Genomic DNA, 17,631 nt, shown 5'->3' on the forward strand with positions numbered 1-17,631 from the left:
ATGAAATCAAACGATTGTTTTTTTTTAATTATAATTTCACATTGAATATTTATCAGCAATTAGTCTCAATATTAGGTAAGATATGTATGTGAATGGAATTGTTAAATATGCTGCTGCTTTCTTGCAAAAATACAGAAAAACAACCCTCCCCCCGAGGAGTTGACATTCCCCCCCGGGTGAAAATGTCTGAATTCAACACTGGTATGGAAGGAACTGTTTTAACACAATTGATGACGGGTTACTGACAGGGGTGGATTAAGGTTTCTGGCCCCCACAGGTACTCTGACATAAGATGACTTCCCCCAACACACAACCTTTGCACTTCTCATGAAACACAAGCACTCGGTATGTTTACAAGTTCGTAACTCCACAATAACTGTACAGAAGAGTTTATTTGTCGCGTGGGAAGGGGGAGATGTCCAATAAATAGCTTTGTTTTATCCCCTTTTGTCAACTCAGCTGTTCTTCTTTCGCGGCTTAACGACAATTGAAAAAAAAACAGCCCTCGTATATTGACGATGTATTTGTCAGTAAAGAGAATGTAGATAATACCAAACATGTTTGTTTTCTGTATTGCTATGAAAAATCTGCACATCTTGTAAGGATGTGAGGGACTTTGCCTAAATTTTGTAAGATCTTTCAAAACCAATGAGAGAAACTCTTTAAAGTTGAGACTTATTTCAAACTTTGGCATTCCAAAACTTATGTCATAAAATGTATGTCTTATCTTAAGCATAGAGTTACTGTTAAATTAAATTAATATACTGTAGCTTTGACAGTTTATTCTTTAGTACAAAAAAGATTCTTGACTAAAAGAAAATTTTAAAAATATCATGAATGCATGCCAATAAGTTCCTCCAAGGAAGTACAATTTCTACTTTTCTCAAAAAAAGAAATAATATTCTAAAAGTACACACACACTTTGAATAAGTACATTCGTTGATTCTGCTGGGATCAAATTCCCACTGAATACTAAACTGACTTCTAACTGACGTCTTCGTCAGGTTGTCGTGTCGGCATCAACGAGTCAATGATAGCTTTGGCCGCATTTCTTCTCGCTATCTTTTTCTGACTTCCAACTCCTATTTTGGAAATAAAAGAATATATTTTTTTTTTCAAAATGCAATTTTTTCACTTTAGCTATTACAAGATAAAAATGAAATCAATTTACACGCTTTGAGTCGTAGAAAGGCGTGCCTGTATCAAACACAAACAGTTAGTTTCAGTTAGTTACTTCCTTTTTATTGTCATAAAGGAAGTCTATGAAGTCCTACAGCAAACAATAACTTGAAATAAGTTCATTAATACTAACATTTTACATATCTCAATTTTTACTGTCCTGCACTGAGAAAAATCCCTTATCTAGACAGCGGTATATTGTACAAATATACGAAATCCTCTTGCTTACTACAGAAATCAGTATGGAGCAGAAGTTATCCATATGCTACATACACAACTACCCTTATATGTTACATCATACCGTTGCAAGATTTCTGACATCTAACAGTCTTCCATACATTGCATATTCTACATATACGTATATTACCTACGTCAGCTATATGTTACATACGTTTATCTGTATGTAAGATCCTAACAATGTATATACAGTTCTTTCTTTGGTTCGTACGGAAAGTACATTTATTCGGAACACTTATACAAAAAGTATGCATAAAATACATCTTTTCAGTTATACTTTCGCTGTTCGTTAAGTCCAAAAACTACAGGATTTACAAATGTAACATACGATTTTACGTACGCCACATACGTTATTTCTGTATGACAGGCAGTTATCACAAGGTTTTTAGTTTGGTGATCATAAAGGCCAAAGTGCGAGTAATTTTCGGATATTCTGCCTCTTCTAAAATTTTTTGTTTATGAACTGTCAAACCTCAATAGATGTGTGCCAAATGTGTCTGTGCTCCATGTTGCAACAAGTTAACGTCATTGATGATGCCTACACTCTCAATGTTTGAAAAAAAAGTCTCTAACAAGTTCAGATAGCTATTGTCATTTATTGTGTGTTTTTCTCGAAGGAAAAAAAAGTATTAATAACGTGGTCCATTGAAACCGCACACCACACTTTGGTTTTGGGACTATTAAACGTATAGTCCTCAAACTCATGCGAATTTTCAACCCTAAATTCGGCCGACGTTTCAGAAACACGGCATCATCTGAAAACAGAATTATAGACAGGTCGTTACCACCTTGATACACGAATTCCGTTCTCATATTGCAATCTTCTATCAGATGGTGTTCAAATTTTAACTTGTAAGGTTGGACCTTCACCTTCTTACTACGCACGACCTTCTATAACGTTGACCTCGGCATTACCAGTTCCAAGAATCTTCCCCATGCCGTAAGCGTCGGTGGACCACCGATGGGCAACTAGAGACATGTCGCCAAAAATTGGCGGCCCCGTAGCGACGATCCACGGTGGCCACACTTTGTAAATTATACCACCAGCGGCAGAGACGCGACAAAACGCCAATGAACCACAAAATTACTCCCCCAAAATATGCTAAGTCACATATATGCGTTATATGTTTACATTAAGGTGAGTCTAAAAACACTAAAAAAAATGTTCCCCGGGGTGAGCGCAAACCATCAACCTTATGATTACTGGGCACGTGTTCTTCCGACTTCGCTACGGAAGCGATGAAAGAAACCTCGCTTGTAGAAGGATAAATCATTGAGGTATCTTTAATTTGGTCAGAATGCTCTTTTAAACATGTATATTCGGCAATAACCGTTTGGGATCAGATAAAATGCGTTCGCCCTGTAATCGTATAAAAAAATAACGCGCGTCTATTTACTTTATTTCATAGTTCTCCCATATTCACTTTCTAATGATCGGTGACAGTTGCCATCTAAATTCATACAACTGTACGCACTCATCTCAAGATTTTTCACTTCATGGTGTGTAGACATGGGTTACTCTTGATCTCCGGAGCTCACTTTAGGAACAATTCGTCAGGAAAAAATAATATATAATAATAACCACATGCATATGAGTGGCGATAGTTCGTGTCGGTCCCTTCGCGATTCTCCGCGATGATTTGAAGAAGCTCGGACCAAAATGAAATCCTCGCTGCTACGCGGTGATAACTTAAACAACCCGCCTCTAGATATCTGTTTCAACTCGATGAAAGCCTGTTGTCAGTTGCACACTAGCGGCAATCTTTTGACATGTCACTATATCGACGATCGACATTTACCAGCAAGTGTTGGCGACGTTTACGGCATGGAGTTCGTTTAAACAATTTAATTGGGCTCCGTTTTACGCAGTGTCGGCGCTTGAGGGAAGTCATATCCGTAAAAATGTAATTTTGATCGCTACAAGCTAAGTCAAGAGAGTTTACCTAATGTACTAATAATCTTTGTATAGAGATAATATTAAAATTTTCAGCCAAGTGATTTTTCTAAAGAGCCGTCACTGACTTCACGCTCTCTTGCTCAGTTTGAATCACATCATCACTCGCACTAGGCCTTCCCTGCGTGGATAATCTAGCATATTCTTGCAGCCTTCAACTTTTTATACTATCTCTTGATACTTTGTTTCTATTGATTGTGGTTTCCTATATGTTGTTTGCAACTTTCTCCTCGCCGAAGGGAAATTTTTAACTCGGCAAACCTCAGCACGTACTATGCCTGCTTCTGTATGAACACTGTCTTTGAGTGAAGTGATTACCAGTGTAAACGGCATTGAGTAGTGTGGCCAGAACAAAACTTTAAAATTTCCTCCTGCTCACCTCCAACCCAAAATTGTATTCAAAAACATATCAGTTTCAAGTTAAAGAGTTTTAGACTCCTGCAGGACTTTTTCCCCCTGTACTCGTGTGAACATATAAATTCATGTGCCAAGATTGCTAAATTGTTCAGACTGATATGATCTTTTAATATTCAACTTCTATATTAATTATTCAAAATTAGGAAAACCAACCTAATCAATTCAAAGATTAGGCAGTAGTGGATCTAGAAGATAAAAAGCTGGGGGCAACCAGAACCCAGACTCAGATAGATATAAGTTTAAGCAAATCATTTTAATTTTAAATCCGTTTACGCATTTCGTTAACAGAAACTAGAAATATCTAATGTTTAAAAGTTTTACTTTCAAACTTTCAAAAATATATCAATAAAACTTCAATAACTTTTGCCACTCAAAAAACTGAAGCGTGCGGGCACGTAAGCCCTCAGCCCAACCGCTAGATCTACCACTGCCAACAGTGGATTCAAAGTACAGGGTGTCCAATATACAACGCAACCCGGAGTTTGGAATAGTAGAACTTTTGAACCTGAAGTGATACACGAATAATTGGTTATACCAAAATGAAGCCTTGTTCATGCATATATTTTTAAAATAGGAAGCAACGTTTGAAGTACACTAGGAACCACACAGTGTTGCCAGATGTAACCGAAGGTGTAAATTAATTTTTTCGCAAACCATGTAAATTGACTCATAACTCATACGTATGAATGTTCTGTTGTTAATTTTCAGTTTGTTTAATTGGAGTAGCTTGAAAACTATGGAGCAGAAAAAAGAATTTTTCATTTCCACCGATAACTAATCGGATGAGGCCTCTGTAAGGGGGGAACTAGGATATCGTAATTTTCATAAATAACACTGTGAATTGGCAACATTGCTGGTTTCAGTGTATCAAAATGTGTCTTACGAATCTGTCTACATTATGCAATTCCTGAAAACAATGAAAAACAAACTTAGAAATTATCATGATAAAACTTTTACTTACATGTACCCGGCAACAGTGCTACTATCAGAAATGAGTTACCAGCTTTACAGCGGATGCTGGGAGTGTCCCGTGTTTTGATTCAAACACTGGTTCACACGTTTCACCAGGTTGGCAGCAACTTTACGAAGATTAAATATGTTAGTGTTCTCAATGGTACTGCTAATGTTCGTTTCCAGGTCTTGAATAGTTCAAGAATTGTTCTTGTATACCTCTTGCTTTAAATAGCCCCATAGAAATGAATAGTAGTGTTGCCGGGTGCATGTAAGTAAAAATTTTATCATGATAATTTCAAACTTTGTTTTTCATTGTTTTCAGGAATTGTATAATGTAAACAGATCCTTAACACACCTTTTGATGCACTAAAACATCAGAAAAGTTGCCAATTCACAGTGTTAATTTATGAAAACTACGATTTCCCTAGTTTACCCTTACAGAGGCCTCATCCGATTAGTTATCGGTGGAAATGAAAAAATCTTTTTTCTGCTCCATATTTTGCAAGCTACTCCAATTAAACAAACTGAAAATTAACAACAGAACATCCATACGTATGAGTTATGAGTCAATTTACATGGTTTGAAAAAAAAATTGATTTACACCTTCGGTTACATCTGGCAACACTCTGTGGTTCCTAGTGTACTTCAATCTTTGTTTTCTAGTTTAAAAATATATGAATGAACAAGGCTTCATTTTGGTATAACCATTATTCGTGTATCACTTCAGGTTCAAAAGTTTTACTATCCCAAACTCCGGGTTGCGTTGTATATTGGACACCCTGTAGAAAGCTTCACCAGCCCAATCGTGCAGAAAGAGTGGCAGAAGGAAGGTCCTTAAGTTCGTTCCCTATTAATCCAAATTATATTATGTGCTTCATTAAATTTAATATTACTAATTCTATTTGTTTCTGGCATCAGTATGTACTCAAAAGCAACAATGGCTAATTTAGTATCATGTTGCTGTTCTTCTAGCGAGTATGTTGTGTATCGTAATTTTCTAAAATCAACATGTTGCTGGTAACTTCAGTGTAAAACATTCGGTTGGTAACAGAGGCACCAGGATTAACTTGCTCATTGACCCCTTTTCTAATTATTCTTTTCAAAAATTATTTATAAATGCATATTTATGAGGGTGATTCAGAAAGTAATGCTACCATGTCCACTATTTGGTCAATAATATTGCAAACATTCTGAACTTTTTATTATTAATGCACTGCTGTTTAAGCTATAGGATGCCACTTGTTTCACCTTGCTATCTCTTCTCGCTCCAGTGTAATGGAACAATCTATGGCATCCAGTGGTGACGTCCGGTTGAAACAACGGGCTATCATAGAATTTCTGACTCGGAATGTTTGCACCCAAGAACATTGATCGTCAGTGACGAGTGGGGGATACACCATTAAGACCGGGAAACGAAGGGTCAGTCTATGGAGTATCGCCACACACCTTCTCCTCCGACAAAAAAATTCAAAGTTGTCCCATCTGTTGGCAAAGTGTTGTTGACATTCTGTCTGATCCTGCCTATAGCCCGGATCTTGCGCCCTGCGACTTTTGACCCTTCCCGAAACTTAAGAATCACCTTAAGGACCAACGCTACAGTTCTGGCTCAACAGTTGTGTGAGTTTGAAGCAGCAGTTCGATAGTGGTGTCGCCAGAAGCCACCACAATTTTTCGCCACGGCAGGATAAAACCTAGTTTCGTGTTGGTGCAAATGTGTTGCCTGTAATGATGCCATCATTTCTAGCTGATATTGCAAACTGATACCTGTTTCAGTACTATCGGCCAAACACAAATAAAGGTATCACCTTAGAGACATTACTTTCTGAACCATCCTCGTAAGATACTGAAAGAAAATAGTAGTTAAGCCTGTAGAAGATGAAGAAAAAGAAATTTAACCTTAGAATGAAATATTTTTAAGAAAGCATCAGTCTAATTTTCTTCGTAAAGAAAATCAAAAGTTATACTAGGAAATTGAAATATGGTTTAGAAATATTTTGGTACTTCAGTATATAAACGTATTAAAAACAATTGTTTTTCAGCGAAGGATGATCGTCATATCAGCGATCACTCAATGAGAAAAATAAATGTTAGCATAGAAAGACTTCCAAGATAAGATATAAAGTATTCAAATTTTATCAATTATCTTCTGAGTACTGAGAAGCAGTACTTACCAAGCATAAATTAAATAATGTGATAAAATCTGGACTTTAGTTCAATACTAAACTCTGCATAACAAGCCACTTGCGATTGCTTTTAGACGGAGAGTATCACTTATGTTTAACTTGAAAGTAAAAACTTTTTATTATTATTATTATTATTATTATTATTATTATTATTATTATTATTATTATTATTATTATTATTATTATTATTATTATTTTACTTTCAATGAAGTAAAACTTACCAATCGTAGTCTGATTTAAGGCTGAGCACTGTATTGTGAACACTCTTCGATGGGGTGGACCGTCGATAGAGACTTCAGTATATTGTGGTACTTGGACTTTCCTTCGCAAACATATCTGCTGTAACTTTCCGACATAATCACAACAATCATTTACTTCCTCCTTTGTTATTTCTATCTGAGCAAGACTGAAAAATATAATTGTGAAATTTGATTTAACATTGTGACTATTACGTATGTTAATATTGAGTATGAATAAATAAGATATGACCAGAGCAATCTATCTATTTATATATAAAAATGAAAATAACTATGTTTGTGACTTGAACCACCCGACCGATTTCGATCAAATTTTCAACATAGATGAGACTCGAGCCTGCTATGGTTTTTATCACTCCACTTTGATGGTACAGCGCAGGGGAGGGAGAGAGGGATATATAAAAATAAACTTAATAACTCTTCAATCACCCGACCGATCTCGATCCAATTTGCCACATAGATAAGGTTCAGACCTGGGATTTTTTTTTTTTTGACGGTGCATCTGAGGTGTGTGTGTGTGTGTGTGTGTAGGGGGGGGAGATATATAAAAATAAACAAAAATGAAAGTGACTACGCTTGTGACGTAATAAACTCTTGAACCACGGGATCAATCTCGATCAAATTTTCAACATAGATAAGATCGGGCCTGGTATGGATTTTACCACTTCACTTTGACGGTACAACTTAGCGAAGGGTGAGATATTTAACAATGATCGAAAATGACCGATATTAGTGCTGAATCCATAGCTTTTAGAGTCGCTGAGATGAACAGTGACACTTCCGATGCCATTTAAATCCAAATTTAGCCCAGTAACTTGGAGGAAGGGGAGGAGATATATATAGAAACATGATCTAAAATTACCGATATTAGTATTGAATCCATAGTTTTCGGGATCGCTGAGACAGTGACACTTCCGTCTTCATTGCAACCAGAAATAATAGAAAATTTCAACTACTTCCATTTTCAGTAAAGATTTGTGGGTAAAGAAATGGCAAAAAGAAAAAAAAATGAAAGTATTCAGTTTTATCTATGTACGTTTTTACCAGAAAGAAAATGTTGAGACAAGTTGCAGCTGAAATATACTGATTGCAGTTTTAGTTGGTGTGGAACATTAACAGTGCAAGTTGATGTGGAACACCAGTTTCGCTTATCAGCTCCTATTAGTTTTGGAGTTATTAACGGCGGTCGACTTGATCACAAGTAACAAGTCGAAAGTATGATAGGAGAACCGAAGGAAAAAAAAAAAACAGTAGTAGAATGGACGAAAGAAAGAAAAAAAGAACGCAGTTCTTACATGGAATAAAATTTCACAAATACCGTATTATTTCTGAAGAAAGAGCATAATAACATGGAAACTCAATGACATTCTTAGAAATAGTAAGAAAGATTATTAGTGTCTTTGAGATGCGAAAAACTAACAAATTTATTTTGGGAGGGGGGCTTGAGGCCGATAGCCCCTCTAAATATGTCACTGGTGAGGATGGTATTATTTTCTTTTATCTTTCTTTCTTTCTATTTTTTTAAGACGCTGAATCGATTCCCAAACAACGTTTTTCGCTGTTTGCAGTGGCGGAACAATGGTCTTTGGCGCCCCTAGGCAAAATCCCCAGTGGCGCCCTCTCACCCATCGAATCGGCTCCATGCATGACCATCTATAACCTATGCGTACGCACAGACACGGCCATAAACCGAAAATTATCACTGGGAGGGCATTGATCGTTTTCCTTTTTGTATCGTTGTGGTATACCTTTTAAAAGTAAACTGGGCTGTGCCCTGTTCATTAAAAATATACACATTTTAAAATCCGGACTTTTTTTTTTTTTTTGCAATGATAATGTAAATAAACAGTAATGTATCAACCAGTACTACCAAAAGGATTTCAAATGAATATATATGGTATGTTACGATTTTACATAATTATAAAATAAAAATAAACCGTGTGAAACCGCTAATAAGCATTTTTTTCTATTTTCAGTTTTTTAAAATCGACAAATTTTTATACAAAACCAGAAGTGTTTCTTTTTCACTTTTGCTTCAGCAAATTCTTTTATCAGATCAGAGATGTCCAATTCCTGAGCTCTTTTTACTCAATATTCTGAAGGAAAGAACATGAACCTGTCATCCGAACATCCGAATCAAACCTAGTCCATTCGATAATCATAACAAAGATATGTTCATGCACAAAAAATTAGATGCCAAGAACAACGGAGTAAGTCCCTGGGGCCATTAACCCTGTTAATATAAAGACAATCATAGACTCGCAGTCAGGGCCGTGCCGTGAGGGGGGGGAGCGGGGCGCCGGCCCCAGGCGCCGAAGTAAGAGGGGCGAAAATCGGGAGAAAAAGGGGCAAAAGAAAGGAAAAAATACTTGGAATATATGTATGGGGGCGCCGTCGTATACTCTCGCCCCGGGCGCTGATTTTCCACGGCACTGGCCTGCTCGCAGTGAAATAGCTATTGCATCAACACTGTTCATTAGAAAGTCATGGTTTACAGTTCATTCTCTTCAGCATGAAACAAACTTTCCAGAGGTGCTATCTATTGGGACCCATAATGTATTTGAACAGGGAAAATTGGGAGGGTGCCGGGGTAAAAGCATACAATCTAAATGTATCTCGAAAAATACTATAGGGGATAAGAAATGTGTATACTAAGTTTTATATTCATAGACAGAATAGGTATGAGGGGAAAGCGTGCATTGGTATACATGTACTAGGGCTCAGCGTTTTTTTTTTTTCCACAACACAAGCATTACCGCGAAATCGAACCTTTCCATTTTTCGTTTGTAACCAGCTGCTTGTGTCCGTTCTATTTCTGTTCCAGTAAGGCACATGGCATTAAGAATTTCATAACGTCCGCATATCTCTTTCTTACAATGTTAATGCGAGCACAGCATTATTAGTTGAATTCCAGCGTGTTTCAGAGAGTTTCTTCAGTGTTGTTTCATTTTCCGGAGATGTGTCCTAGCGAATACAATCTCGTAAAACCTTCCAGCATTTTCCGCTCCTACCAAAGGAGTTACATATATTTTGTAGAGTGGCAAGGAAATTAACAGCTTCTGTGTTAACTTTGGCAGCATCTGATAACACGAGTTTCAAATTATGTGCTGCGCAGTGAACATACATGGCATTCTTGGTGCGTTTTTGAATCCGCGTTTGCATGCCAAAAATACGACCACTCATTACAGCTGCTCCATCGCAGCCTTGTCCTCTGCACTTCTTAATGTTAATCTCATTTTCTAACAGGATTTTTAGTATTGAATCTTCATAATTTTCTGCACAGTGTTCGTCCATATTATAAAATCCAAGGGAGGTTTCTACAACTTCGAACTATGGGAAATGATCACTAGGTTTAGAAGATAACGAATGATGGTGCTTATTTGCTCGATTTTTGTAATGTCTTGCGTTAATCCAGGATAATGTTGAAAAAAGGAGCCTCTAGAATCTCATTGCAGATGTTTTTCTTAATTTTGTTTGCAGTGAGATCGATTCTTTCATTCTGAATTTGTTGGCTTAGGTATTTGATCTTTCTGTCGTCTTCTAAAAGGCTTTTCAAAACATCATCAAATTCTGCCATAAGATTGATAGTTCAAAAGAAATTACATGAGTCGTAGCATTCTTTCACAAATTCTTGATGTCCACGAAGTGTTACATTACCAGAATACAGGGAAATGAAAACAACCAAACACTCGTTTTAATACTTACTGTCACTAATTAATTCTCTCGTGTGTTTCCAAATCGAGTTTGCTTATCATTGTTTGACTTTTGACCTATGCAGATTTCGCCATTACTGACGGAATATGGGTTTCTGAGCTTTCATGCCTTACTATATATATATATATATATATATATATATATATATACAACTTCTTCCATGCATTTATGCCATTAATCCATTCTTCTCGAAAATTTCGTCCCCGCCTATATGCAAACAGCCAGCAAGGCTCACAGTAGACCACATCCAAGTTGGAGAATAACATAACAATAGTTTTTCTAGAACACCAGCCTTATTTGGAAAAGTGTAGTACTCATTGGAAAGTCTGCGATTTCCATCATTTTAATTATTATTACTGAATCGTGGCCTGCTTGAGCCATAGTTCAAAATCTGATTTTTAAGAACAAAATCAGATGGGTAGATTGGTGCTCATTTGGGCGCCCCTGACTTTGGTGCCCCGGGCAGTTGCCCGATTTGCCCGACCCTTGGTGCTTGTGCTTGGTTCCGTGTAGCCGCGGTATGTGGCAATTGTGCTATACTCTTTTTAACTAATTTTAATCCAGATTTTATAGGTCATAAAATTTGTCATTATTGTTGAAAGCCTGTTGCGCAGGGAAATTTTATTTTCAGTTAGTAAATTCAGTATATGTAATATAGGACAGTGTTATAACCTCAACGCGTTTACAGTAATGCCGATAGTTTGATACGTAAATTTAATAAACTGCGAGCGAAGTGAGCAGGAATTTTTATTCTTGAAATGTTCGGAAATGAAAACCGTGAAAACTTTGGGCTTCATTTATATAATTTGCTTTCTTTTTTTTTTTATTAAAAACTCGTAATATACTGAAAGCATTGCGCCCGTACGCAATGCCTACCCTGCCTACCCTATTGCTACGCCACTGGCTGTTTGCTATCATTTTTGTTCTTTGTCTGTTATAGTTTCACATTAAAAAAATACTTTTCACTTCACACAACATCTATTGCTCAGGTAAATGGATTATTGGTCCGACATACAAGGTATTTTCTAAGTAAAGAAGCAATGGATTGTGTGTAATCTATCAAATATCTAGGACTTATTACAAACAGCCAATTTACATTTAATGATTTTACATGAATACAATAAGCTCTTAACAACTCTAATAAGCAGTTAAGATTTATAATAAGCAATTCATTGAATTTTAATATAATATTTGTTCTTAAATTACATTTTAACATCATAGTATTGTTAATTGAAGTGTAGTTGCAGTAGTTTAGACAAGATGTGTGACTCACATACCTGTTGTTAGTCTGTGTCAAAGTGTGAAATGGATGAGAAGGTTGAATAAATTCTGCTGTAAAACTGATATATCTGTAACAGACACACTAAAAATGATTCAGAAAAGTTGTGGTGTTGCAGCATTAAGCCGAACACGTTTTTGAGTGGCACAAACGATTTCGAGAGGATAGGAAGTCAGTGAAGAACGACGAATTGAGTCAGTGAAGGACGACGAATAATTGAGTGAAAGTTATAAACACAATTTGGCAGGTTCTAATTCTTTTTTGGATCAAAAGATCCAATATATTTCAATCAGAAATTATTTTCTTTTAGGCCATTATAGTGTAACCAAACCCGAAGTATCAGTTAAGTCAGTATGATGTGCTTATTCTGCAGAAAACCCGAAAACCCGATTTAGGGGCCGTTCAAAAATTTGGTGATCCCTGATTGAATTAGCCCAAAAGATCCAATATATTCCAAGAAAAATTATCTTGTACGTTTTATATCTCGAGAACTGCATATAGTGTAACCAAACCCAACCAGCACTTAAATCAGTATGATGTGCTTATTCCGCAAAAAATTACGAAAACTCGATACAGAGGCCATTAAAAAATTTTGTGGCCCCTGATACAAAATCTAATTATTGGTCAAGATCGCAATATTTTGATCCATTTTTGGGTTTCCTAATTTTCTTGTTTTTAAATACAATGATTTGCATGTGTAACTAATAAAATAATACAATTTTCAAGATCATTCGGAAAACATCTCGAAAAATAATGTGTTCTCGATGAAGTTGTATTCAGTATTTCTTTCAGAAACAATGTTCCGGGGGGGGGCACACTTAGTATTCCGGGGAGGCACTACAGATACTATTATATTTATTATTATATTATAGACGTATTATTTTGGTCTGCTCCGGGGGTCAGTGCCCCCCCAAAAACAGGTCTGGAAGAAACACTGGTTGTATTATTGAAAAATACGAGGGGCGATCAAGTCAATCCGGGATATTTTGTAATAAGTAAATAAAACAAAATAAATAAAAACAGAACAAAAAATTCCAAGGACTGGAAACTGCACTTATTTTCCGAATGACCCCTGTATTAATTATACATTTATCTTAGCGTTTAACTAATGCATGGAGTGCTTCCGCATAGAAAGATCCCTTGAACCTCTCTATAGGACAGTTTACTTCACTTCGTCATCGCAGTGGAGATTGATAGCTTCCAAGAAAATCTTTTAGAGGACCAAACATGTGTAAATCACTTGGCGCTAAGTCCAGACTAACAAAATTCAATTCAGCGCGACTTCAACTCTTCCGAACCTGTCAAAAGCGGAAAACTATTTTGAAACCCAGTGTGAACACCTATTTTTCGGAGCAGCAAACGGTCATAAATTATTTTGTTTATTATTCCTAACGAAAGGAACTCCGAAATACCTTTGCAATTTCTCGAAAGCTTATGTAACGACTCTCAATGATAAGCTACTTAACGTGCCGAATGTACCTAGGAGTGATTGGTGTGGAATGGATTCCATCACGACCGGGATCGTCAGTGAAAGATGTACGGCCATCTTTGAATCTGTTATTATTATTATTATTATTATTATTATTATTATTATTATTATTATTATTATTATTATTATTATTGGAAAATTGGCTAGGAACCTATATTTGGTAGATGGACTTGAATTTACTAAAGCATAGTTGGAGAACTTTTTGGAGCCAAGTGATAACTTGAAACAAACTGTGGCTGCAACCTAACCTAGCTAAAGAAAAAAGAGCTAATTATAAAAACAAAATGTGGTAGCTTCCCGCTCAAATTCCTTCAAACATGGCTGGATCTGGGTACTTACTGTTTGGGTTTGAAGGGTCTTATTCTGGACGGTAATTGATTTTCTATTTGATTCAGCAACAGCAGTTTCAACATTTGCTTCCCAGCTTCTTTCTTAGCATCTTGATTACTACGACCATCACCAGTAACTGTAAATATAAAGCCAAAATATTTAAAAATAATACATGTAGAATAATAGCTGATATAATACTATTTTATACAAAAAATTAAATGAGAGAATTACTTGTAATCATTTAAGTGAAGATTGGTTCTCGTACTTCTTGACGACAAGGCTCACACATTATGTCTCTACTATGGGCATTGATTATATGTGAATTGTTCAAGAACTATTATATTTGTTGAACATAAAATTTCAAAGACAGGTTATTTGAAATTTACTTTCATTTAAATTAAACATAGAGAAAAATATTGATAATAAGACTATCTATGGCTTTGGATTGGGTATTATAACAAAAGATACACTGACCAAAGCTTCAACACACACTGTATTATAAACTTTAAGTGTAATGGTTTCATATATCTTCCTCAGACACTGTAGAACATAAATGAAGATACAGATAGCCATTCTTTTTTCATAAGAATGACTACATATATGTCTGTATCTTCAATTTTGCTCTAGAGCTCCTCTGTGGCTAAGCGGTTAGCGTACGCGCCTTTGGCGTGGAAGACCCGGGTTCGATTCCCGGCGGGAGCTCATGTGGTTCGGATTCCACGTTAATCAGTAGGTCCACGTCCCATATAGGCTCGCTGCTGAACGGGACGTTAAACCCAACATCAACTCAATTTTGTTCTACAGTGTCTGAGGAAGATATCCGAAACCGTTACACTTTAAGGTTATAATACAATGTGTATCGAAGCTTTGGTCAGTGTTTCTTTTGCTTAAGAATATAGAGTCTAAAGACCAGTACAGTACTTCCTGTCTCAATATTTAAAACGTTGGCAAAGAAGAAATTGTTGTCAAGTCTCATTGCTTATTTCCTTCCCCCCCCCCTAAATAATGGATCTAGAAGCAGTTTAAAACTGGTTTCGGAATCCTCAGAAAGGGCATGGATGGATAAGTATAGTGAAATGGCCCCAGATGAATCTTGGGACGCCAAGTGGGTGGTAGGTAGGTACACTCATGTCCAAAATTATTGTCGCATGTCTATAAATATGTTGTTGTAGGAATATAATTTGATAACGAACTCGCCCGGTATTTCTTATAATGTTAGTATGTGTATAATCGGCAAAGACATATATGTGGCAAATTTCATGTCAAAAAAGCAGTAAATAAGAACAATAAAACGAAAATAAAACTTTCTTGTCCATTTAGCAACATTTTGTTTTACTCATTCTAATTTTCGTATTTATAATTCTTTTCCTATGAATTTTACCAGAAATATACATTTCCCGATTATACACATAGTATGAGTATTAAAAGTACCCTGCAAAATCATTATCAAATTATATTCTTACAATAAGACAGTTATAGATATGCGACAATCATTTTGAACATGAGTGTACTCCCAAGACACATTAACCCCTTACGTTTCAAATTTCAACTCTCATTGGTTCATGAGAAATGGCGCAAAATCGTAAAAGTGGGATTAATTTATTTCTCAAGAACGGCTCGATCAATTTTGTTCGAACTTGGATGTATGTATATAAGTAAACAAGGGCTTTGAAAAAATTAACAGCTCCACCAGACCATTTTCTTCTCCTTAAAAAAAAAAAATCAATATTCAATATTTTGAGCCTCCTTTTGACTAAAAATGATGGTCTGCGAGCACAATTATGAAACAATAAATTTTAGATGTCGCTTTAACCCTACAATCACATTTTTTTTTTTCAAAATTGTATCACGCGTACACCATGGTCAAAATTAGCCAAAATCAACCATACCATACCAATAAGGGGGGAAATGCAAAAAGAACAGATATTGATGTAACTTTAGCATATTTGCTAAGTGAATGAACGAGAAATCACACCTGAAATGCCACATTCAGTGAGACCCCATTTGATGGCCTGTGGCACCCCCATCCGTAGTTTGAGATATAGTGAAACTGTTAATATTTAACAATTTATTTGGGAATGAACACCCTTGTCACTTTAAAACAAGCACGAAACAATGATTCTTTGTGATTGTGTGAATTTGTCGCAAAAAAATGAATACTGACAGCCAGGAGCGTCTGTTGCGATTTTGCTTGGGGGGGTCAAGACTCCCCATCCACATAAGAATTGTACGTTTTATATTAGTAAATTAGTAGTCAGTGGATTAAAATATAGACCCTGTAAAACTTACATTGAGGACAAAGGTTATGAAGTTCCTACGCTTGTATTTAAAGGTAAAAAGTCACAACTGTCCACTGCAGAAGCAAATGATACCAGGTTTGTTAGAAGAATTCGTTGGGCAGTTGAAGCTATACATGGAATGCTATAAGAAGAGTATGGTCTGTTGGATGAAATATTTGACAATGAAATGATAGCTAATATCGGCCCGTATTATAGAATTGCTAGTTCTCTAGACAATACATTCTCCATACGTATGGCACCAGATGAAAACCACTCCGCAATCATCAAAAACTTCAAGAAACGAAAACACTTTTGGAGCCTTTGTTGAACAGAAGAAATTGCGAACAAGAGAACTTCCGTGTACATCTATTTCTGCACAGGATCTTGAGGATTTTCCTCGAATGACCGAAAAATATTTGAAAGGATTATTTTGTGGATCCTTCCAATATCAACAGGCAATATGTTGTATGGCTGAAATGTTGGATGAAAGAGGTAATGTTAATATGCAGAATGTTAAAGATAACGACAAGATATTGAAAACGACAGTGCATTCAAGATATATGCAAAGCAGGACATACAAATGCTTCATCTGAAACCAAATACAGAAGGTTACAAAGGTGTCATTCGGTATTGTTGCGACTGTGCGCATGGATTGTGAACAGTTGGCTCTTGGTCCCATGTTGCAGCCGTTATTTATTACCTAAGTTATGGAAGATATTTGTCGATGATCTCAAAACCAGCACAAGTATTGAGCAAAATAGTCGATCACGACAACATTTGTGTGGTTATAAATGAAAACAGCGACAAGGACTGAAGTACATACTGCAACGTTCGTTTCATCCTTATTTGTTTCACACATTTGAAATACTTGTACTTCTTACTTGTAACTTCTTTCCGTTTGCATTATATTTTCTTCTATTTCTTGGATGAAATGTACCTTTTATTCAAATGTTGCAGTTTTCCACTATTCTGCTTCTTATCCCTATCCCTCCTCTCAGGACCTATGGGAGACACTACAACAAATGTTACATTACATTATGTTGCTGTTGATAGTTATTCTCTTTCCAGCTGAGGTTATTTCACTTTGATTGGACACTGTAGGTATAGGTAACATTGACTTTTTATATGAATACTCACACTGAAACTTCAGGCACCTTCAAATGGGATACTTACGGGGGTCTAATGACAATTTTAACCCCAAATTCATGTTCAGGCTGATTGATTCATATGAAATTAACACCAAAACCAACAGTTTCACTTTGGTTCAAAATGGGGATGGGGACGCCACAGGCATCAAATAGGGCCTCAGTGAATGTGGCACTTCAGGTGTGAGTTTTCATTCATTCACTTAGCAAATAT

At 36.2% G+C, this 17,631-nt stretch overlaps 1 protein-coding gene across 1 annotated transcript in view; it reads right to left on the reverse strand.

Moving 5' to 3' along the window:
• Window positions 1-767: 767 nt before the first annotated feature.
• LOC145664082 (uncharacterized) overlaps window positions 768-17,631 on the reverse strand; it is a 40,345-nt gene continuing 23,481 nt past the window's right edge. Inside the window, exons 3-5 of the mRNA XM_081730429.1 lie at window positions 14,003-14,129; window positions 7,146-7,330; window positions 768-1,082 (exon numbers count right to left, since the gene is read on the reverse strand). Coding sequence (XP_081586555.1) covers window positions 985-1,082; window positions 7,146-7,330; window positions 14,003-14,129 — 410 coding nt within the window. The 3' untranslated portion in view covers window positions 768-984. The remainder of the gene's footprint in view (window positions 1,083-7,145; window positions 7,331-14,002; window positions 14,130-17,631) is intronic.

This window comes from Thermobia domestica, chromosome 11 (assembly GCF_964235325.1).
Source record: "Thermobia domestica chromosome 11, izTheDome1.hap1.1, whole genome shotgun sequence".
Lineage (NCBI taxonomy): Eukaryota > Metazoa > Arthropoda > Insecta > Zygentoma > Lepismatidae > Thermobia > Thermobia domestica.